The sequence below is a fragment of the Pangasianodon hypophthalmus genome, chromosome 1, assembly GCF_027358585.1.
Source record: "Pangasianodon hypophthalmus isolate fPanHyp1 chromosome 1, fPanHyp1.pri, whole genome shotgun sequence".
NCBI lineage: Eukaryota > Metazoa > Chordata > Actinopteri > Siluriformes > Pangasiidae > Pangasianodon > Pangasianodon hypophthalmus.
In genome coordinates, this window is record NC_069710.1 from 18929460 (window position 1) to 18953551 (window position 24092).

The following is a 24092-nucleotide window of genomic DNA, read 5'->3' on the forward strand; positions in this document are numbered from 1 at the left end:
TCAGTTGTGAAATTGACTGACAAGGTCACTTCGAACATAAAGTCATGCTACCCAAATTATAATCTAAAAGTAAATTATTAATTTAAAGAAATTAAGAAAATTATTAGAATGGCCTTTCAACCCTATTATTTATTTAACAGCAATATGCAGCCATTGTCAGTATAAATGTATAAATAAACAAACAAACAAATAAATAAATAAATAAATAAATAAAGCTTGCAAATAATGAACATGTCTGAGATTAAGGTGAACACACAATTTTCCAAATCACCTGGAAGATGTTTTTTCTTACATTGCCCTTTAATGTGTTTTATCATAAATACCTTGTTTTGACCATTAATAATAATAATAATAATAATAATAATAATAATAATTTTCGTAGGCCAAGTACCCAGCCTCAGTGAGCCACACATTCACAGACGCGCTACAGTTGTTGCCTAAACAATCACAGGAAAGCAGAGCCATAACTTTTGGCAATGGGATTGAATTGATTTGTAGTTTCACTCATAATGGTAATAAAGGTCTAGATGAGCAAATGGGCAGCAGGGTGGCATTGCGGCTGCAGCTGCCACTACTGCTGTGACCTGTGGAGTTGTCTGTTGCTACTTTGACCTTTAGTCGTGATTGCTACTGCTCTGACCTTTTTTTTTTTCTTGCAATTTAAAAACACCTAAGGTATTTATGTTTTTTCTCATCAATCTGGGCCTTTTTCCCCCACTCTGTGCAAGTTTAGACAGGTCTTAATATGATGTAATCCCCAATCAGTGTGCCAAATTTCACAACTTTTTACCAGACGGTTCTATAGGCTGCCATAGACACCCTAGCAAGAAGATTCTAGAGATCATCCTGGTGCCCCACCCCACTTCCAGGTACCACTTTCATTTTACACATTCACTTTAATGTCAATTAAATGGGAAGTGATTAAGCAAGCCTGGTTTGAAAACTCACATGGGTTGATTCTGGGAATTTTTGGGAGGCTTCTGATGTCAGAATGAAGGAGTTATTGGCCATTTGCTTTGGTACAGTCTTGGGGCACGTCTTGCATGAGCAACTCTGGAAATTTGTATGAGCCCACCACGTACAGCATGTATATGCTCTGCTGAGCCACCTCCTGTGCCACACCAGCCACCTCCGTCAAAAAAAATCTTAGATGTACTCCTGGTAAGAAGAAAGTTGATATACCAGTATTAATAGCTGCATTACAGAACACACAGACACACAAATTAAGAACATGCTCTATCCTCTATATACATCATCAGACTTCTACAAACAACACACTGATACTGGATGAATGAATGAATGAATGAATGAATAAGGCCTTCACATACACTTCATCCACTTCCTTTTCTAAATCTGCATGCACACATACACAGACAACGTCTCTTCTTTTTGCGCGTGTGTGTGTGAAAGAGAGAGAGAGAGAGAGAGAGAGAGACTAAAACAGTATGCTTTGGGAGGTCCCATCTTTCCTCCATAATTCATATGCTCTCTTTCTCTCTCTCTCTCTCTCTTTCTCCCTGTTACCCTTCACTGCCTGTCAGCTCATCTAGGATTCCACGTTAGTCATACCAGACTACCCCCCAGTATCAGACTGTGCCATGTGTCCACTACTTCCTTGAGCTCATTTGTACATCAGTAGATTTCCTGCACTGCTTCTACATATATACACTCTGCTTGCACCACTTTCCATCCCTTCATTCATTAATTCATTCATTCACCCTCATTAACTGCTTTGTCCTGGTCAGGGCCACAGTAATGACTCTACATCAGTGTGGAAAGGCCTGAAAGCCATCACCAGCTACAAGACCCCATACCCCAGCACTGAGGCCAATCAACAACTGGCTGAAGCCCTGAACGAGTTCTACTGTAGGTTTGAAAAGCCTGGTCTGACACCTCACACCCGCTCTGACCGTCTCACAACACAGCCATCAACACCCTCCCCGTCGCTCCCCCCTACTGTTTCTCAGCCTGTACTTAAGATCTGTGAAGATGATGTACGCAAAGTCTTCAGGAAACAGAAGATAAGGAAAGCCAAAGGCCCAGACGGTGTCTCTCCAGCCTGCCTCAAAGCCTGTGCTGTCCAGCTATCATCCATCTTCACATTGATCTTCAACAGATCACTGGAGCTGTGCGAAGTCCCCTCCTGCTTCAAACGCTCCACCATCATCCCTGTACCCAAGAAACCAAAAATCACAGGACTAAATGACTACAGACCTGTTGCTTTAACGTCTGTGGTCATGAAGTCATTTGAGAGGCTGGTGTTGGCCTACTTGAAGGACATTACTGGACCCTTGCTGGACCCCCTGCAGTTTGCTTACCGAGCAAACAGGTCTGTGGATGATGCAGTCAATATGGGATTGCACTACATCCTCCAACATCTGGACAAACCAGGGACTTATGCAAGGATCCTGTTTGTGGACTTCAGCTCCGCTTTCAACACCATCATCCCAGATACCCTTCTAAATAAACTGACACAGCTCTGTGTACCCACCTCCATCTGTCAGTGGATCACCAGCTTCCTGACAGACAGGCAGCAGCTAGTGAGGCTGGGAAAATTCACATCCATCACCCGCACCATCAGCACTGGAGCTCCTCAGGGCTGCGTTCTCTCCCCACTGCTTTTCTCCCTCTACACAAATGACTGCACCTCTAAGGACCCCTCTGTCAAACTCCTGAAGTTTGCAGATGACACTACAGTCATCGGTCTCATTCAGTACGGCGACGAGTCTGCTTACAGACAAGAGGTTGAGCGGCTGGCTGTCTGGTGCAGTCACAACAACCTGGAGCTGAACACGCTCAAAACAGTGGAGATGATAGTGGACTTCAGGAGAAACCCCCCTGCTCTCCCCCTTCTCACCGTCATGGACAGCACTGTGGCTGCAGTGGAGTCATTCAAGTTCCTGGGCACCACCATCTCTCAGGACCTGAAGTGGGACATTCACATTGACTCCATTGTGAAAAAGGCCCAGCAGAGGTTGTTCTTCCTTCGTCAACTGAAAAAGGCGAATAAAGCTAATTCTGATTCTGATTCTGATTCTGAATACGAAGCCATTGGGCGGGAATCTGAAATACTCTCTGGATGGGACGGCGAGACCATTACAGGGGCCTCTTTCAATTCTTAATCCTGAAGTCATGTCCTGGAACGTGTCAGTTACACCAGAGGAGGAGAAGCACTAAACCATATGGTGCTGTTGACCTCTAGGACTGGTTTTAATTAAATCTGTTTAGGACAAAAGCAGAATTCTGGGCTGACATCGTGTGGACAAGCTAGGAATTGCAAGGATATATTGCCCTCCATTAAATTAAACTAAATATGGGAATGTCAGAGAGCAGTTAGGTAGACATCAAATAGATAACATAAGGTCTTTCTGTGTGTGATTTGGCTATGGGTGATCATATATGTAGCTATGTGCCAGAGTTAGCAAATCTAACTCATTGAAAGTGAGCATGAGTCTATGCATGAATGTCTCTATAGGAAAGCAGTACATACACAAGGCGGTTCATGAGCATTATGAATGCTCCCAGCAGGGAAAGACAGAGACAGATGAAATCTGAAAAAGAACCACTGCGACACACTCACCTCCCTCTGAGTTAGAATGCACTGAATGAGGAAATGGGAATCAAGCTGAGAGATACAGTATGAGCGCACACAATGAGTCATAGTTGGAGAGGGGGTGGCTGGGTTTCCAGAGCCGGGTTTTGGCAACACTCCAGAAGGCCTCCTGCTGGGGAGCGTCATCTTCAGTTTGGCTGCAAACACTCCACCTCTCCATCTCAGGGGAAACCTGACCACTGACCTTGTTCCCCAAGAGCAGATTTTGCTGAAGATAGTCTAAATGTTCTTTTGTTTAAAAAAAGAAGAAGAAAGTGACACTGGTAGATAGATATTTTATGTGAGGAGTTCACCAGTGGCTAATCCCTGCTGTTGCTTTTTCCTGCATAGACAGTAAAGCAAGTTAAACTTTAGTTCTAAGGAGTTGTTGATTTTGAAAAGCAGCAGACCATTCCATCAGTCTGGCTGTCTGTGAATCAGAATTGTACAGGATCAAGTATTAGATATTTTCCAGGTGACTGTAAGGACAAAAGCACCTGAAAACATAATAGCTCTCTTGAGGAATTGTGAGGCAGAGGTAGCAGATTTGCAGGATGGGTGGAATTGGGCTTGACAATTGTGGCAATTGTGATGTCACATCCTTATCTGTGTTTTAATTGGCCTGGTTCCATGATAATCTAGGCAGTGGAAAGAATACTGATGTTTTATTAAACTTCACTTTATAACCTTACATAAATCGAATGCAACACACTGTTTCAGCTTACTTTAAGTGGATGCCCATGTTTGGTTAATAAGAAAAATGTTATTATATTTTGGATGACCTCATGTGTTTCTCATTAGAGCTGGAGCTTGCAGTATGAGCAGAGGAGTAGACTAGGCTTGACAAGACCTGTACAAAAGTTCCCTATTGTTGTAGTCTGATTAAGCGTGATTATTTCAAAGAAATAATCTTTGTTTCGGGGTTGATTTAAGTACAACATTCTTCCTAACCTCTCTTCTGCCAAACCTTGCTCTGTCTGTGTCCAATCAACCCCCAACCTTCTTTATCTTTCACTCTCTCTGGCTCTCTCACTCACTCTGCCCTTACAAGGAAAGGCAGGCAGGGCTGATGTCATCGAATGAAGAATGTTTAAAGAATCCTGAGAGGAAAAGAGAGGGAGAAAAAGTGAGGCCAAGAGAGAGAGAGAGAGAGAGAATGCTTGGCTTGTAATAAACCTGGCTGGGGTGAAGGGGAGCGAGAAAGAACTTGTTTGGAGGGATGGTGTCATTCCTTTGCACAAATAGGGGGAGGGTATAACAGTAATACAGGAACTGTGTGTGTGTCTGTGTGTGTGTGTGTGTGAGAGAGAGAGAGAGAGAGAGAGAGAGAGAGAGGTACCATTAAAAAGGAAAACTTTTTATCTCTGGGCCAGGAGACATTCAAAGAGCCTGCTCTGACAAAGAGGTAAGCTTAGAACCATGTTAAGAATCTCAGCCTTTTCCCCATTATTGTATCACTGGAACTTTTGGTAATATTATGCTTTATAGGTTTCTTGAAATTATGTATTTGATACCATTTTGACAGGGCTATTATACTGCTTTATCCTGTTTTTTTTCCCCCACCGAATATGAAGCACTGATCTAGCCCCAGTGTTACTATCAGTCTTCGTCTGTTATCAGTGCGCGCGCGAGCACTGTGGATTTGTGGAAAATGCGGAAGCTAAACCGGAAGTGAGTGTACATTGTTGAGGAAAAGTTCCTACAGACACATATCCAGGTGGATGAACCTTCAAGAGCGGCCAAGAAAACGCAATGGCAAGCCTGTGTGATGCTAGCTGATCGCTTGACATAACCACACACTGACCCAAAGGGTGGAGTTAGCTTCGGGGAGCAGCTTGCTTTAAAGGAATCAAGGGAACTGAATTTCGGCATTTGTGTAGTTTGACGTGGGAAACAGGTCGAAACCATTGCTTAGCTAAACTGTATTGTTCCAGAAAACAAAACTGAAGTAAGTGTCTTGTGTTATTTTTGAAAGCTGTCTTGCATCCCGTCATCTCTATAGCACTTGAACTGCTACCGGTGTCCGCGTTGTCATGTATTAGCAAGCTGTATGTGGAAATATATGAAGCTGTTTGTAGCATCGTCTGCTAACTCTGTACCTGTAAAGATACCTCAGCCAGCGTTCACTGTTTTATCTGAGGTGTTTGGTGTGTCAGGAAGAAAAACTCGGTTTGGTTGTCAAGCGATAATTCTGCTATTTTTAGCCAGTAAACCGTGTACACTGGTGAAAAGGTAAAGATGGGTGGGGCAGGGACTGTTGTCTTGAGGTTAGCTCGAATTCCCAGGAGGTAAAATAAAAATAAATAAAATAGAAAGCACGTAGAATGTATGAAGAGTGAAGAATGATTTTTTTAAACATTTTTTAAGCTATAACATGTATCTAGTACTGCTGCTTTTCTGTCTTGCTGTTGTGTTGGCAGGGAACTTTGCTTTTAGCTGAGTAGTAGTGAGATATCCATATAAGGCCAGTTTCTGCTCTCCTCAACTTCTGCCTCAGCTTCAGTAAACTGTTCACCAAGAGTCTTATCTGGGAAAAAGTCACTGATGCAGTAATTTCACCATTTTTAAAATGAATGAATGTGGGAATGACTTTCGAATGATAACAGTTTACTTCTCTGAATTTAGTCTTTATTTAGCTCCCATCAGTCAGAATTTGAGTCAGAGTTTACTCTTCCACTCAGGGGCTCCAGTCTGATGAGAGTGTAGGCTGTGTGGTATGGTGAATAACTGCAAACAATCTCCTCCAACCTATTCATTAAATGAATGTAGTGTGTGAGAATGCCGCCAACACATACTAGATGACCTGAGAGAGAGTAAGAGAGAGAGTAGACATTATTAACTGTGTGGCTTTTTGTTACAGGTCAGCTCTAATGGCTCATTTCAGGCACATTCCACACCGAGGAATTTGCTGTATGTACACACTGAAAACTCCGCAGATAACGTCTCACTGACTCTGGGACCTGTAGTATAAGTGCATTTCCCAACAGCTACTACGTAGGGTTTTTTTTTTTTTATTCTAGAGTAGGAAACTGTCTGGTACATTGATTAGTCACTTAAAAACCGGCAATGTGATTAACAGCCGGCTGCCAGGTTGTCTTCTTCTTGCTCACGATGACGTCATGATGAAGTAAACAAGACTCCTGTTGTCATTGTTGCTAATGAAGCATGGTAAGAGTAGGGGAAGAGGTTTAATCTCTGAATACAATGCAAATATTCATCCAGAATTAGTTAACTGTTTCTGTGTTAGACTTTACCTTTTCTTGATGTGATACCGTTTGTAGAAAGTTCCTCTTTTCAATTTGTAATACAACTGCAAGGCAACAAGATTGGGCTCTGAGAGTCTCCAAGATTTCTAGTGGAGTACTCTGGAATGATGCCATCAAAAATCCCATAAACTGAGCAGCTGTGATGCCACACATTCCCAAAGACAGACAAGTGTACTCTATAAAGTTTAAAGTGTGCATCATCAGCAGCAACACTAAGCTGGTGTGGACTCTCACCTGTCAAACAAAGTGAGATGAGAATGCACAGATGGCCTTTTGTCTTGTGTCATACCAATATAAGTGAGCAGATATATTTTACTTTATTTTCTGAAACATGATTACAATTAAAACTTGCCATAGAAATGCCATATTGCTTAACAGAGTCTCATGAGGATCAGTCTTAACAAACATGGAAGTGATAGTAAATGTCACAATCTCTACAGTTTCACAGTTTATACCAGATATTAGACATCCTTAGTAACAGAGACGTGTTGTAGACCATTACCCACACAAATCCAAAACCAAAATACAGAACAATGGAATATTTTCAGGGTAATTGACTAAAGTAGCCACAAGTGTGGAATATTCATTAAAGAAAGGAAAGGCTCATATGAGACAATGTAAGTCTTTTGGAACATTTACATTACAAGCTGTTTCTGCTTCCACACCCTATAATCATTCATTCACTCTTGCACGCACAAAACCTAACATTCCATTAGGTCAATGAACCTTTTTTTCCAAATTTGTGACATTCATTGCATTATTGGCACTGACCAGGCATTCATGGTGACATGTCAATGTCTTTTAATCCAAATCATCTTAGCCTGTTAGATTAGCTGGCTAGATTCTTCCTGGGTGAGGCGATTTATGAAACCACAGCCAGCCGATCAGACACAACATATGGAGAAGTTAGAGGTGTGTAACGCAATCAGTAATGGAGCATTGTGTTTAGTTAAAGGGAACTTTACACTTCTGTTGTAACGAACTGGATTGCAGTTAAGTCAGAATTTCTCTGAAACTGGCTTTGCCTGGGTGCAGCATGCACACAAAAGAACGCTTTTTTTAAAAAGCCTGTGGATCATGCTGAAGTTCTTTTGACAGGGCAGGGGCACCTTTTCATTCAGCTTCTCAGAATTGCTCTCAAAATAGTACCAATGCCCCACGCTCATTCATGTTTGGATACTTTTATGAAAGACTCATTGTATGTGACACATTGTGTTGCATCTATAAGGTGCAAAATGTAGGGTATGTCAGACATTTCAGTGGTTTATTAATGACATTTAACAAATTTTCCAGGCAAGAAATCACTCATCGTTGGGTCAAAAATTAAATGCAGCTGGTATAGCCTAGTTTAGCCTCTTGTATAGCATTTAAGTTTTACATTTGCAATCATTATCTTTCATGTCTTTTGTTAATGCAATTTTCAGCCAAACACAATAATTGAGTTTCAGACAGGGTAAAGGAAAAAAAGATAAGAATGCTATAATTACGTCTTCACTTATATATTCGCTATTAAGTTTGAGGTGTGGCTTAAGTTAGGCAAACCTAAGGAATCTGTGCCCAGAAGAACTATAGAGTTATCCCTAGATTCCTCATTAGTGACATGGACTTGATTTAGCCTTCGCAACTCTATTATTTTGCTAATGATGGATATGGAGCTTGCAGAACTTCTCTAGTGGTCAAGAACTGGCTCACCCCTCATATTGGCTGACTTGTGTGAATAGTTCATCAAAACCTTCAGCTTTGACCTATTTAGGTTTTTTTTCCAAATTGAGGAGCAAAAAAAAAAAAAAAAAAAAACTGAAGTTGTTCTGTGCATGAATCTGTGTTGCAGCGATGATTCAAAAGCTCTGAGGGGAAAAAAAGAGTCTTCGTCTCTGACCTACACTATAATTCTTCACATCCACATGGCTTGCTTCAGAGGCTGTTTGGAAGGCAGTACAGAGAAGTGTAGACATGATGATTGTTCCAAACATCAAAGCAGTGGATGAATTAAAGGGAAGAGAATCATCGTGAGTCTAATCAGGGAGTTTTCATAATAAACCTCTGAGGTCCAAACCAGCAGGCTGCCTTTTGGCCATTTGAGCAGCAGTGGTTGCTTACATAATTTGCATAAATAACCAGCAGAGTTTCAGACACATTATCTTTAATTCACGGCACAGACATGGGCATCGTTTTAGATGTCAGGTCTGTCTAAAGTTGAAATGTTTTTAAAGTTTGCACATTTTCCTGTGTGGCCAACAGAAGAACAGTATGCTTGTCTGGTAGTTTTCCTGTTAAAAGCAGAATATAGCAGAAGGCGTTATTTGTCTGATCTTTACAACAACAGTATTAAAGCCAAGGGAGACGTCTGCTAGCATGGAAGCAGGTGTTGGTCTGTGTTGGTCTTTCAGGTTTGTAACCATCAGCATTTCAGTTTAGTCAGCTAGTCAAAATATAGCCTTTAGAGAAAAAAAAAGTAATGCTCATTATATCTCTAGCTATTGCATGGTATGGTAGCTGCTGATCTGTGCTTCTACGTTCGTTTTGGAGGAGGAATAGTGTACATCCTTTTTTGCTGTGACAAATATATTTTGTTTGTTTGCTTTTACACTAAAGATTATCTCTTGTGGGAATGCAGTGCATATTGCTAACTCTGAAAGGCGTCAAGTAGGTGGCTATTTATGTCCATAAAGCAAGTGGAAGCTCTGGTGTGCTTCCCATGTTTTGGTTACCTGAAAACCTAATTGAATAGTCTAAAATGTGGTAATGTAATAAAATATGACCAGCTTTTTAATAAAGTTCATTAATAGGGATTTAACAATACACTCAGGTCACGATTCGATTCATGATACGAGCTTCACTAGCTTCATTCAGTTCAATTTTCAGAATATTTTGATCAAAATTTGAATGAAGAAAAATTACGACTGAAAAGACTCATTTCTGTCTGTATAAAATTAAATAAATCAAAAATTGCTATGAACAGAGATTTAATATTGTAAACAATATGTCCTACAGATTCACCATATCTTAAAAATAAATAAATTTATAAATTCACCCCAAAATTTGATTGAATAAGCAAAGTTTCTGACCCAGGGAAAATTGAAACATAATGAGCTCCATAGCAGGGCCTGAGATGACATTTTAACCGGCTAAAATGCCAGATTTCTACAACCTCTTTCTTGGGCATCGCAGATCACAGTGGTGTGGGGCTACTGAAGAGCTCTTTTTAGCAGTTATAACGTGGTTGTGTAATCCTATAACATATAATGCGTGTTGGTCATCGTGATCCGGCACTATCAGGCCCAGCGTGCACTCTAAATATGTATTTTAATTTCATAGATTAGGACCTCTGATGTTCAAACCATGTAATTGCATTAGATTCATAATTAACAGAATGCTTGATTCCCACATAGAATTAATTAATAGATTACCTTCCCACGATGCACATTGTACAATTATTTGCATTGTTACAACCCTATTCATTAATACAGACTAAGGGAAGCAATCAACTGTATGAATTTCTAGGGAAAAGAGGTAGCCATAGTCCCTCCTGATAAAGATTTTGCATGCCAGATTGTCTCTGTGACCTGTATAATAAGTCACCAGTTTTTTGGTATTTTATCTATGAACTGCATTGTTCTCTTTTTGCATCGAAAGTAAAAATATTATTTGGGTCTGACTAGCGTCTTTCACTGTGACAAGAAAAACACTTCAACCATTATCCGGATTGCACCTTGGCTGCAATGTGTACTGCAGCAGGTTGTGACATTTGGAAGCACACACTATAATTACAGCATTGAGGCTTGTCTCAGTGTGCATTACGTGCATTAAGTGCATTACGTTTAAACATACATACCAAATGCAAACTTTTGTTCTGCAAAAGTCAGTGGGAAGTAGGCTTGTTGAACCTACTTGTCCGCTGGGCAACTACGAATGAAAAGGTAGTGAAAAAAAATCGGCCTGTCCTGGGTGCTTGGGCTAGTGATTTGTACTTTTTGTGCTCACCTTTTTTGAGACTCTTCTGTATACATCACCAAAGAGTTGTACTGATGTGTATTGGTAATCATCATGCTGTGTAAGCTTGCTGGTAATTTGTCCTTGCAAAAATGGGTGCAAGTCATGTGTATGTTAACAGGTTTTCCTGAAGGAAAAGAACGCATTGTGTTAAACATTTTAACATTAGCTGGCCAATGCCAGTTAATAAAATAAACATTATCCAAGAAAATTCCCAAGAGCTTTCTCATACACTGAGAAAGTTTCAGTAATGATTTCAGTATGTTTTTTTTTTACAAATTTATTTATTTGCTGCACTTTGAAAGGCTGTACCGATCTCTGTACTCAAATGTCTTTTTATATCAGAGTTTGCTATATTAAGCTCTGACAGAGCAGAATTCTGCCCCTTGTTTTCATGATCTCAGCATTTCAGAAATGCCTTTGGAAAATGTTGCTGTTTTTCTCATGCCAGAACATGAAGTGCTTGACACAGAGCCATGCTGATGCTGGGAATCAACAACCACTGCAGCAGTATGTCTTCTGTTTGCCTAAAATTGGATCTTCACTTGAGTTGTAATAAATGACCACATCTAATGAATTGTAAAAGACTTGGAACATAGAATGACAGTCAGAATGGTGTAACAAAAGCAAATGAGATTAACATAGGGATTTTTTAAAAATTGTGTAACCATGGTTAGAGGGTCAGTTTGTGCATATTTTTTTTTTTTCAGTGAAAGAATCTCTGTACACAAATATGGTGGTTTTTATAATGTTGGAAGTCTCCACTTGTGGCGTGAGGACACTGTCAATATTTAAAAATGTTTGGATAGAAAGGCTTGCGGTTTCCCACAGAGCTTATCTTGTTAATCAGAAGCCTTTGACAGCAGCGTTTGAACATTAGAACCAGGTGTGTTGGAAGTAAGCTCAGTAGGATGGTAGGTCTCCAGGAATAGGGATGATGTAATATTTAAGTACAACATAAAAGACCACTGCCTTATGGTTGCAGCATTGTAGAAACTTGGACCACCTGGCTTCATAGCATGATATAGCCTGGTTTATGCAAACCAAAACACCCCAAAATTTGGCCAGGTAAGCCAGTATTGATTGAAAATACATTGCCTGATCTGATGAATCATGATTTCTGCTGTGACATGCAGATGGGTCAGAATTTGGCATCAACAGGATGTATTGATGTACAGGATGTACAGGACCCAACCTGCCTGTCTCAACAGCTCAGCCTGGTGGTGGTGGTGTAATGGTGTGGGGAATGTTTCCTTGGCACAAATTGGGCCCCTTAATACCAATCCAGCATTGTTTGAATGCCACAGCCTATCTGAGTATTGTTGCTAACCATGTGCATCCCTTTATGGCCACAATTTCCCCATCTTATAATTGCTACTTCCGGCATGATAATGTGCCATGTCACAAAGCACAAATGATGTGCTTATATGTGATAGACATAATAGCCAAGCCTCTGTTTATCTGTACATCTTTGTTTGCTATGCTTACCCATAAATTCTCTCCCTGTGTCTGTTCCTCATATCAAACCTTTAGTGCAGGAATACACAAAGTGTCATTGCCATTGTTAACCAAATTTCAGAAAGAGTGAGTGATTTGAAAGGTTTACACTGTCTGAGGCTGCTCTGAGGATGAACACAAAACATTTTATAAAACATCAAAACAGTGTCTTGTTTATAACAGAGTTGGCTGTAGATTTGAGAATAATCTATCAAAAGTTTTGCTAATATGAAACACATGTAGGTTAAGTGTTAAACATTGTAAATCACAATTTTTTTTGTCAGAGTTCAGTTCATCCCTGTTGTTTTAATGATTTGTAAAAAAATAAAAAAAATAAAATAAACAGATGAGAAATGACTTCATGGATAAGTTACAAACTGGAAATGAAACCACAGAAACAAGTCAAACAACCAAGAAACCATCACGACATCTAAAGATAAACAAGGGGAAAAGCCAAGAGCAAATGAAATACAGCAGTCACGCTATATTCAGATTAGTTATCCGCTATACTGCTGCTATTACTAACAGACTCAAGGTCAGTATGAGTTTAGTCATTCAGTGGATAAACAAGAAATGCTGCCTGGAGGAGCTTTGCCCTCTCTGAAGACTTTACCTTTTAAATTGTGTAGTGCTGACCTTATAACGCAACTTGGAATGGTCTTACTAATGGCTTTTTTGTTGGTGTTATTCTATCATACTGACAATCAGAAATATTTTTTTCAGTAATTTGAGTGTGCTGAAGCTATGAAAAAGAAAAGCCAATAATCTTTACCAATAATTTTTTTCCCTGTTTACACAGAACAAGATGGAGGACTCCAATGGCAGTAAGCCCTTTATGGTAACTTCTTCCCTGTCTTTCCAAGTCACTACGCCTTCTTTCTACAACCAGCCAAAAAAGTTTGCCTCTGTGGCCCCTCCTCGACCCAAAGGACAGTCTACCCAATCACAGTCTCCAACCTTCTCCTCGTCATTTGCAAGCATAGCTACAGTTGGCCGGGTTGGAGAGATTCCACCACCTCCTTCATCCATTAGTGATGGTAAGACAGCTGTTTCAGATGTGCTCATTTCTGTCATCATTTAGGGACTCCATTATTTTGGGTGAAAATAGCATATGCCAGATATTATGGGATGCTGGTATGGATTGTACAGAATTAGGAGCAAATTCCATATTCAAATCTCATTTAATTTGCATCAAAGATAAATATAAATTCCTAGCTATATGGATGGGTCTTGTGGTAACAAGGAACATGTGTGAGAGGTATGATCATTCTCTAAAGTGCTGGACCTTTAGGACCTAGGAAGAGTTGTCTGAGGTCTCGGGTAAATTGGTAAACAGGCTTTGGTTAGTGTGTTGAAAATGGACACCGTCTTCTGAATACAGACTTGTCTGTTCATGCTAAACTTGCTGCAATAAGGAACTCTTCTTGATCATTGTTTATCAGATCAGTCTTGTCAGAGAAACTTTTTTTTCTTGACTTTGAACAAGTTTAAATTTTAAGACTAATTTCAGCACAATTCACCTAATTTCAAAGCAGGTCACCAAGTTCACTGGTGACCACAATGTTGGCCACACAAGTTTTCACAGTGTTGGAATGGGAAGTAAAACCAAAATCAGCTAGAGCTGCTCAGTAGATCATATTAAAATCAAGTTCATTTCTCAGTTCAAGTCAAGAATTCTGTCGATTCTGAAGCATTTGCACTCAGGCAACCATCATATAAAACAGAGGATCCCTACTCCCCGTTATATGCTGTGACCAGTGACGATTTGTTCCACATGACCTCACACATGTACCTGAAAAGCAGTGAAAGTGGAAAGGATAGAAACTGAGTTGAAAAACAACGCAGTGTATGAATTTTACAATGAGCCAAGCATCCGTTTGTAGTGAGGAAGAACAAATTTGTAATGTGATGTACTGAATATTAATTTTCCAATTAGAAAAGAAAGATGACTAAATGTATGAAATTAATTAATGGGGCGAGTGTGTCATGGCTATGAAAATCATTTAACCAGCTGTTAATATCACTTGTTTTCTTTTAACGTGGAGAGGACACACTGCACTCTTGGCTCTTAAAGTTTTAGGTTAAATAGCAGTTGTTTTTTTTTCCTCAGGATTTACGCTATTGCATTACGAATGTGGCCGTAAAGATGAAATTTATTTATTTATTTATTTTACATTTATTTATTTGGTGGTTGGATATTGCTAATGTTGGCATGTTTCTAAACCATTCCACTGCCTCTCCTGGCCAGATTTTCCACCCCCTCCTCCTCCACTGGACGCAGAGCTGCCAGCCCCTCCCCCAGAATGTCAGCTCTCACCCCCTGCATCTGAGGCCCCTCCCCCTGCATTCCCTCCCCCTCCCCCAGTTGCAGAAGACTTGCCCCTCCCAGCACCTCCTGAAGATGTGAGCTTCGTGCCCTCAGATTCTTCTCCCGCTCCTCCTCCACCTCCTCCCCCTCCCCCTCCTGCACCTCCACTCCCCGAGCCTGGCACCAGTCTTCAGGTAAGAGCTCAGACTTGATGTGACATCAGACTTAAAGCCGCTGGCAACATGTTTTCAATTGTTAAAAATTACTTGATACTTAATGTCTGTCGTTTAATAAGCATTGCCAGTGATAGATTTGAAAAATATATATCACTAACAACAATTTAATTAAAGTCAAAAGCTACAAAATTTTTATTTTGTGCTTGATCAAAATAGTCGCATTTGAGATCACATACTGATTGTAGAGGTGTAACACGGTGCCACAGTCTGTGTCTGTTTATCTGTATGTCGTCTAAACTGGAAGGTTTTTTTTAAATTAAATATGAACCCTACCACTCTGCCCCCAGAAACACTGTAAAAAAACCCAGAGGCAGAAATGCCAAAATCGTCAGCATGGTCTGTGAAGTCTGGCTCGATAGTTAGTCAACCTCATAACACTTAATGGAGGTGCACAGAACTATTATTAACACACAAAGTGCTAGCACTAGAAAAGTGGGTAGGAATGATGGGACTGAGCTGCCACAGCGCTTTTGTTTTCATACTTCATTGCGTGATGTTTGGGTGTATTTCTGGCGTTGTATGTTTCTACAGCAGTGTGTATACATGAAATGCTAAAATGCTGCTAGATGCAGTTTTGCTAATTGTGACACAGGCAGGGAAGAAGTTCCTTTAGTTTCTGTAGTTGAGCTAAAGCAGTTGCCATAATGGCTAATTCTGACTGATACTTTGGTAGACCTGACCCATAGTCCCATCCCACTCAAATTGGCCAATAGAAAGCGATAGAAAAAAAGACATTCAGAAGTGTTTCAACTGAAAAATGTTATTTCTTTTGCAGCTGGCCACAGATAGCTATTAGTAAAAAAAATAATAATAATAATTATGAAAATATGTCGCCAGGGGCTTTAATAGATTATAATACTGATTTAACACTGCAGCTTGGACATTTGTATAATTGTTGTTGCTGCATCATATGTTCCTTCCTGGGTTAAGCCTGTTTTAATTATAGATATGACGTTTGCGTTTGAGTCCATAAAAGTATGCCGGAAATGCAGGCAGTCATTGAGATAAATAAATCACAATGACTCCCATATCACACACACACATACAAACACACACACACACACACACACAAAATGCGTGTATATGATACAAATACATATATTTGCATTCAACAGCAGCAGGCTTATTTGGACGCACATAATCTACTGGGTGTGTGTTTCATTTATTATCTCCATGATATACACTCACTGTCCACTTTAATAGGAACACCTGTATGCCTGCACATTTATTCAGTTGTCCAGTCAGCCAATAATGTGGCAGCAGCACAATGCATAAACTCATACAGGTCAAGAGCTTCAGTTAATGTTCACATCAAATATCAGAATGGGGGAAAAAGTTTGATCTGTTAACTGTGGCATGGTTGTTGGTGCCAGAAGGGCTGGATTGAGTATTTCAGAAACTGCTGATCTTCTGGGATTTTCACACACAACAGTCTCTAGAGTTTACACAGAATGGGGCCAAAAAAAAAAAAGAAGTCTGTGTGAGGAGCGTCTGCAGGCTGAAACACCTTGTTGATAAAAAAAAAAGGTCAGAGGAAAATGGCCAAATTGTTTCTAGCTGCCTGGAAGTCTATAGTAACTCAAATAAGCTTTCTTTACAACCGTGGTGAGCAGAAAAGCATCTCAGAATGCACAGCACATCAAACCTTGAAGTATATAGGCTACAACAGCAGAAGACCACATCAGATTCTACTCCTATCAGCCAAGAAGCAGAATCTGAGGCTAACATGGACACAGACTCACTGAAATTGGACAGATGAAGACTGGAAAAAGACCAAGCGATTTTTTTTTTTTTTTTTTTTTTTTTAATAATCATCAACTGTCCAGTTTGGGTCAGTCTGTGCCCATGATAGCCCCAGATTCTTGTAAAGAGTGCTTATTTGAGTTACTGTGTCCTTCCTGGCAGCTCAAAACTATCTGGCCATTTTCCTCTGACCTCTCATCAGCAAGGCCACAGAACTGTCACTCACTCAATTTTTTTTTCTCACCATTCTGTGTGAACTTGGTGTAAACTGTTGTGTGTGTGAAAATCCAAAAAGATCAGCAGTTTCTGAAATACTCAAACCAGCCCATCCTGCACCAAAGACCAATGCCGTTCCCATTCTCATGTGTGATGTGAACATTAACTGAAGCGCTTGACCTGTATCTGTATGAGTTTATGCATTGCGCTGCTGCCACATTATTGGCTGAATGGACAACTGCATAAATGTGCAGGCGTACAGGTGTTCCTATTAAAGTGGATGGTGAGTGTATATAGCAGTATTTAAAAACCCTGGCACAACTACTTCTAGGACTAAGAAGACTAACCTGTAACAGAGTTATGAAATGAAAGTCAGGAGAAAAAAATGCTCATGATCTTGGCAAATGGCTAGCATGAGCATGTCTAGCAATCTGGATCACAGAGTGAATTCTGAAGTGTACTGAACACCTATTCATATCCAGCCAGTCCCTAAAAACCTGAAAGTGGTATTCATTTAGCAGCAGAACGTAAGAACCAAAATATGTAGCAAACGCAACTATTTTTGTCAGGGACAAGAAGTCAGATGTGATTGACTGGCCAGTTAACCCAGCCTTCACCCCATCTTCACATACTCAAGACAAGACATGAATGCAAAAAGTCCCCAAAACGAGCAGAAGCTGAAAGTGGCTGCACTTAAAGGATTGAGTAACACCAGGAATAATACTTGGAGCCTGGTGATGTCTGAATCTCAGTCATTAAATTGCATAGGATCTAAAACTTTATACTAAAGACAATTTTATTCAAGAGTAAGTCCAATTTATCCAGTTTGTACGGGTTCTCTTTTTTGAGATTATTTATAAAAACACTGGGTTATAAAACCTTCAAATTAAAGCTGATTTTTTGCACTTTATCCTTGTGCTCATCATTTAATTTCATATCTGATGCATTGGAGTGTATATGGTGTAATTCAAACAGGCCTCACTAATTGAGTAAATTACTCTCAAACTGCAGTACGTCAAATTCTTCTGTATGGCAGTGTGTTTTTTCAGCGTTAGGATCTAATTTTGCTTTTGTCATTACCAGTTTCTTTTCATTTTATTGTTGTTTTCTTTAGTAATTTGATTAGATGTGTTTAATTGGCTGTTAATTAGACGGACATTGCACAAAAGGCCTATTTTCTTACCTCTTAGTTTGCATACGTTATCACTCTACCTCCCTCTGGGGTGTTATTCTTACAATCTCTCCTGTGCAGTTTCTTCTGTAGTTATCAAGTGCTCTTTTTCACATCTGTTTTTTTTTTCCATTCATCCTCCTTTGATAGAAATCGTTGGAGAAGCAGACTAGTTTTGACCGACAGCTAGACTCTCTAACTGATATGTTATCAGAAATGGAAACAAGAAAACCTTTCAACCCAAAGGTACAAAGATATGTACATGTCCTTTGATATTTTTAATATTACCATTCACTTGTAGCTTTTAACCGGTTAATTTTGATAATATAAAGTAACATATATTAAAATGCAAAAAAACTATATTAAAACATATATCATAATCAGATCATTGTTGTAATTGATGCCTGATTCTTATATTTGCATGTCTGTGGTCCAGGTGTCCAGTCATCTGTCATCAGTGCCCACCCCAAAGCCACCTGCTCCTCCTCCCACAGCCCCCAAACCCTCCCTGTCTTTCCTGCCCCCACCAGAGCTGCAGGATCGCCCTCCACCTGCCCCCTGGGCAGAAGAGCTACGTGCTCGTACCACACTGAGACAAGGTGGCACAAGCACAGCCTCTCCTCCAGCATCTGGACCACCTCTGGGTAAAGGACCTGCAGCTGCTCCAAAGACCACATTCACTCCCAGCCAGCCTGCTTCTAATTTTAGCCCCAGACCTGGAAACAGCGTGAGCTCTGCAGCTCCACAAGGGGTTAACCTTGCCCCCAAAGTCACCTCTCACATCTCTTTCCCTCCACCACCTGCAGCACCACCCGGTCCTCCTCCACCTCCAGCAAGTGTCCCCGCCCCTGCCCCAGCTGTCAGTAATGCCAAAGCCTCCCTTTCAGTCAATCAGGAGAAAACATCTCCAGCTCCAGCTTCTCCACAGCCTAAACCAGCACCATCTCCCACTTCCACAGCATCACCATATGGCAGCGCAAAGGCCAGTCCAACCCCACCCAAGGTGAGTCTTTCTGGCAGTAGGTAGTGTAAAAAGTGAATTTTTGATCTACTATTTGAAGGTTTGCAACTGTTTGGAGGGGCTTTATCACTTTATTCTGAGAATATAACAATGCAAATCATGACTCTGTCTGACAAATGCACGCACTAGCACTTAACTAGCTGGCTAGCTATATGGGATGCTGGACATTCATGAATATTCCTATATCCTGCGATTTTGGGGAAGAAAAATGTAAAGGTGCAGACTTGTCCAGAGGTCATTTTAGTACTTAGATGCATATTAAAAACATAAACTATTTATTATTGTACATAAATTATTTTTCACAGTTCGCGATTGCATGTACTAACAGGCATTAAAAAGACCTCAATGACTGAAAACCTTAATTGGCAAGGTGCATGTGGTGATTGTGTTATGAATTTGTTTTCTGATCACATGATCATCAAACATTCTTAACAGTTGGTCTTTTACTTATCTCTTCAGGCAGCACAGCCAAAAGCCCCTGGAGCAGGTGCACCCCCTGGTGGTGTTCCTCTCTCAATGCGAGAAGTTGAAGAGCTGGAAAGGATGACCAAAGATTTCATTAAAGACATGGACAACCGTGCCCCAGTTATCACCTCTGCACCTACAGGTAGTCTCACTCTCCTGCACACATCCTTTTCATATACACTCATTAATACAAATAGGAGGTCTCAGAACATAGGTGACAGAAATAGCTAACCTCTCCACCTTCACACACTGAATTGAACATAGTTGAAATATATTAATGGAATGTACTGTCATCTAATATCTGCACTAATATGATTATTAAATGCGGGTACAGTTCTGTACATAACAAAACACAGCCGAGTCACTAGTGTCCACTCGCATATTGTGTGCATATGTCTAGTGGTGGTGTTTTATCAGTGTTGGTGCATTCATGTCTTTAATGGATTGATTAGTCTTTTCCTTTGTTTTACCCCATCCCTGCATGTGTGTACAGAGGTGTGTGGAAAGTGTGGAGAGGCTCTGTCCAGGTCTCAGCCTGCAGTCAGGGCGATGGACAAACTTTTCCACTCGCACTGTTTCTGCTGCATGACGTGCCATCGCCCCCTGCAGGGAATGCAGTTCTATGACCGTGATGGAACGCCAGAGTGCGAGGAGTGCTATGTGGTGAGTCAGTACACTCACACTAACTCATGCTGCAGCTCTGGGGGCGTGATAGAGCAAGACATTTTTCAAATATTGGATTTTTTCAGAATATGTAATTGGTGCCTGGCCAGTTTGACATAATCACATTATTGTAGATTGCCACTTTATGGTGCATGTCACCTCATTGTACACGTAAAAGGTTGTGTAGCTTCATCAGAAGGAGTGTGTACCCATTCTGTCTTTGTACACACAACACTGAATATGGAACACATAAACCAACTTTAAAACAATTAGCATACATGTCTGTATAGCGCTTAACTCACCGTTTACCTCAGCTCTCACAAGCCTGTTTAGGCCCAGAGGATATGTACGTTTTCTGTATATTTTCTTTTCTACAGCATGCTAGAAACCATGAAATTTACTTTTGTGCCAAATCAGTGGGGACAGATGAAATATTTTTGTCTTCTGTATGTGTGTTCAGAACTCTCTGGCAGTTTGTTCTCGCTGTGGGGAGCGGATCACGGATCGCGTGCTGAAAGCAGTGGGCCAGTGTTTCCATGCTCACTGTTTCCGCTGCACTGCCTGTAGCTGCACACTGGAGGGCTCTCCATTCATCACTGATGACAACAACAACCCCTACTGTGTCACTGATTACCACCGGTGAGCCACTACACACAACCTGACAGAGCAAGACGCTTGTAGTTCCTCAGTAGATTTGATGAGTATTTCAGTAATACAAGAAAATATGAAATGTATTGAATGAAACAATGTTTCTGTCTTTATGTGGCTTCTGCTCTGCTGCTGGATCACAGACGTTTTTCTCCTCTGTGCGTGAGCTGCAATGAGCCAATTGTTCCTGACCCAGGCAGTGAGGAAACCCTCAGAGTTGTAGCCTTGGAGAAGAACTTTCATCTTAAGTGCTACAGATGTGAGGTATGAGGACAAAATATAAAAATGCACCAAACTACCTAACTTTAGCTCCTCGTACACTTTAACAGACACTCCCTGCTTTCATACTCCTAACTCTTGGACACTCTTATCCACTAACCCACTGCTTCACTTCACACACATTAACAATACAGTGTGGAAAATTACAATAAATACAATAGCAAGATACAATGCTGGAAAATAATAATGTACTTATAACAAGTATAAATGTTCATTCTTATATTTTTAATACTAAAATCAACATTAGACCAAAGTTTCAGTTGCCTAGTGCACATTACTTGATATTCAGTCAGAAAATGTGGTGGAACAGTAGAGCTGAATATAAGGTTGTAAGGACTCTCTTCATATTTATTCAAGATTAAAAAGTAATCCTCATCTTACAAGTGAAATGCATTTAAAAAGCCAGTCTTGTTTGATATATTTACACAAAATGTGGAATTGAGATAGTTGTCTTGTGTAAAACAGTACTTTTCAGTACAGATTGCTCTTAAACAAGGTTTTAAAGAAATGTAAAGGGTTACAGAGAATGGTGTACACTCGTGTTTCTCTTCTTGCTCCCAGGACTGTGCCCGCCCGCTCTCTATAGAGGCAGATGCTGACGGCTGTTATCCATTGGACGGGAAGATTCTCTGCATGAAGTGCCACACAAAGCGTGCCAAGCAGGCCATGAAGTGATTGGTGGAGACTCCTGTCACTCATTAAAAACCAAACCTAAAATCAAAGATTGACTCTGCTCTGATTCCAGGCATTTGATGCATTGTTTTTGTGAGTTTTGTAATTCTTTCCTTTTGCCACTATTTGTCATAGAGCCTTGTTTTTCTGTCCCTTTCCATAGCTTTATCAGCAAGCCCAGAACTTAATAACTACAGCAGCTCTGTTGGTTGTTGGTTTTTTTTTATGCATGTCCTTTAGAAAAACCCTCTTCACCTCTCTCCAGGTCCTTTCTCAAACAGCTTCATCGATGTTTACTGCAAAATCACAAGCACACCATCTCAGCATGTGGTTGCTTGAATACAGTGTTCTGACAGGTCATGTAATTTAACAAATGAGAACAGGGTTTTTTAGGATGTGATATGAGATTGTGTAACTATGTGACTTTATTTCTAGTTCAATGCAACTCTTCAACTCCTAGCGTGCTTTGCACAGGCAGAACAACAACTCTCGTAAAGCTTAGCACAGCCTCCGGAACAAAAAGATTAAAGATTAAAGGAAAGTTAGTGTTGCTTATGAATAGTAGTATTAAATAAATATGAAATATTCGAACTAGTGAGCAGCTGAGCAAAAAAAACGCTTTTAGAAAATTTGCTTTCCAATTAGACCTGCAGCTGCATAGATGCATATAAAGGCTGGTAGGGAATTATATGTGTTGCATAATGGGTTAGTCTATGAACAAAGCTTTGTTTGTGTTTGTCTTGCATGCAAGATTTATTTAACAAGACTGCATGATAAAAACATTTTTAAAAAGCACAAAAATTGACTACCAATTACTAATGTAATACCAAGAATGATAGATGGATGGAAATATTGCATAGTATTAAGTCAGTGACAGCCTGATGGTTTCCATTCCATGGTACATTCATGTATAAAAATGACCCTACGTGTCTGACAGCTAATATAACTATATAAGTAGTGGTCATTTGAGATGTTTAACAATTAGAATTAAGTATTCAGAATTATGTTAGTTGGCTGGCTGGTCAGACTTGTACAGGAGCAAGACTGACTTACCACTCCTTCACTCACACATTTACAAGTCATTATATAGAGTATTATATAGGGAGCAGCAGAAAAGGACACAACGGACTGGATTTGCACAACAATTACTTCTGAGTGTAACAGAAACGTATCATTACACAAACAAAATATTACTGAACCTGAACTGTAACTCTAAAAATATAGAAGTATGAAAATTGATAATCTGTATTACACACTCCACTGGCTTTAGAGGTTTGGAGACTTTTGGGACACCCTTTAATGTACTGTATCAGTGGATAGGGAACAAATTCGGATACTGCCTTAGTCACGGGTTGAAATACTCTGTCAGAAGAATGGCAAGACTCTTTTGCACAAATGCTTTAAATGATTTACTAGTTTTATACTGAATGAACAAATCAAAGGGTCTTTTTCATGAGACGGTTATACTAATGCTACCTTGGAAATTTCAGTTGACTCTGGAAATGGACTAAATTCTAAATGTTTAGCTGAAATTGTTAAACATGAAGAAGGCTTCATTCCTTAAATTTGTATTTTACACTCACTGCCTTCTTCACATGTTTAATTGTAAAACCCCACTTGGATTTTAACAAGAATGTCCTGCACAGTGTTGCACAGGTGGATTAAAGGTGAACAGTCTCCCGCTGTCTGTACAGTCATTTAAATTACCCCCCTTTAGATTTCTAATGCATTCGATAATTTTTTGTTTGTTTGTTTGTGCACTCACATTTTCTCCATCATGTTTTGTTGTCATGTCAGTATCACCATGATGCTGCTGTTTACAGTATGTGATGGACATCCATTATAGTGCCACTTGTTTTTTTTTCTTTTTATTCATTTACTACATATACAGTATATATACAAGCGCTTTATTCTGCAGTTAAATTCCTTTGTAATATGTGAATGTGTGTATGTTTACGGTCTGATGATTTTTTTTTTTTTTTTTTTTTTTTTTGCAATCAAGCTCTCATTTGTACTGTATTATAAAATTAAAACAAAAAACACTTTGACATTCTGCTTGATTTCTAAGCATGTTCCTTGGAGGATGGAAGTAACGGAATGAGATTAAATTTAAATCCTTGATTTGAATTTGTCTTGGTTTTCTGTTGAGCCCCAAGTCGTCTCAGTGACCAGTGTCTACTTTGTGTAATATAACTCTTGATCAAGAGACATTCACTCATTTCTGTGGCTATAATGAGATGTAATTTCTAGAATTTCTTAAATGTGTATGTTGGCAAGTGACAATCAAACGTGCTCCCTCCCACGCAGTGTGTGACATGGAGG

The 24092-nt window shown here is 40.0% G+C and overlaps 1 protein-coding gene across 2 annotated transcripts; it reads left to right on the forward strand.

Annotated features, from left to right (window-relative positions):
- Positions 1-4642: 4642 nt before the first annotated feature.
- Positions 4643-23897, forward strand: zyx (zyxin). 2 transcript variants are annotated; one of them, XM_026926415.3, is made up of 10 exons: positions 4643-4997; positions 13148-13385; positions 14597-14850; positions 18173-18268; positions 18459-19025; positions 19503-19650; positions 20002-20171; positions 20632-20810; positions 20963-21083; positions 21660-23897. In XM_026926415.3, exons 2-10 carry the CDS (start codon positions 13154-13156, stop codon positions 21771-21773), a joined length of 1881 nt encoding a protein of 626 aa, XP_026782216.3. In that variant the 5' UTR covers positions 4643-4997; positions 13148-13153; the 3' UTR covers positions 21774-23897. The 2 variants fall into 2 exon arrangements, with proteins under 2 accessions (XP_026782216.3, XP_053088089.1); XM_053232114.1 differs by lacking the exon at positions 4643-4997 and adding an exon at positions 5027-5540.
- The last annotated feature ends 195 nt before the right edge of the window (positions 23898-24092 follow it).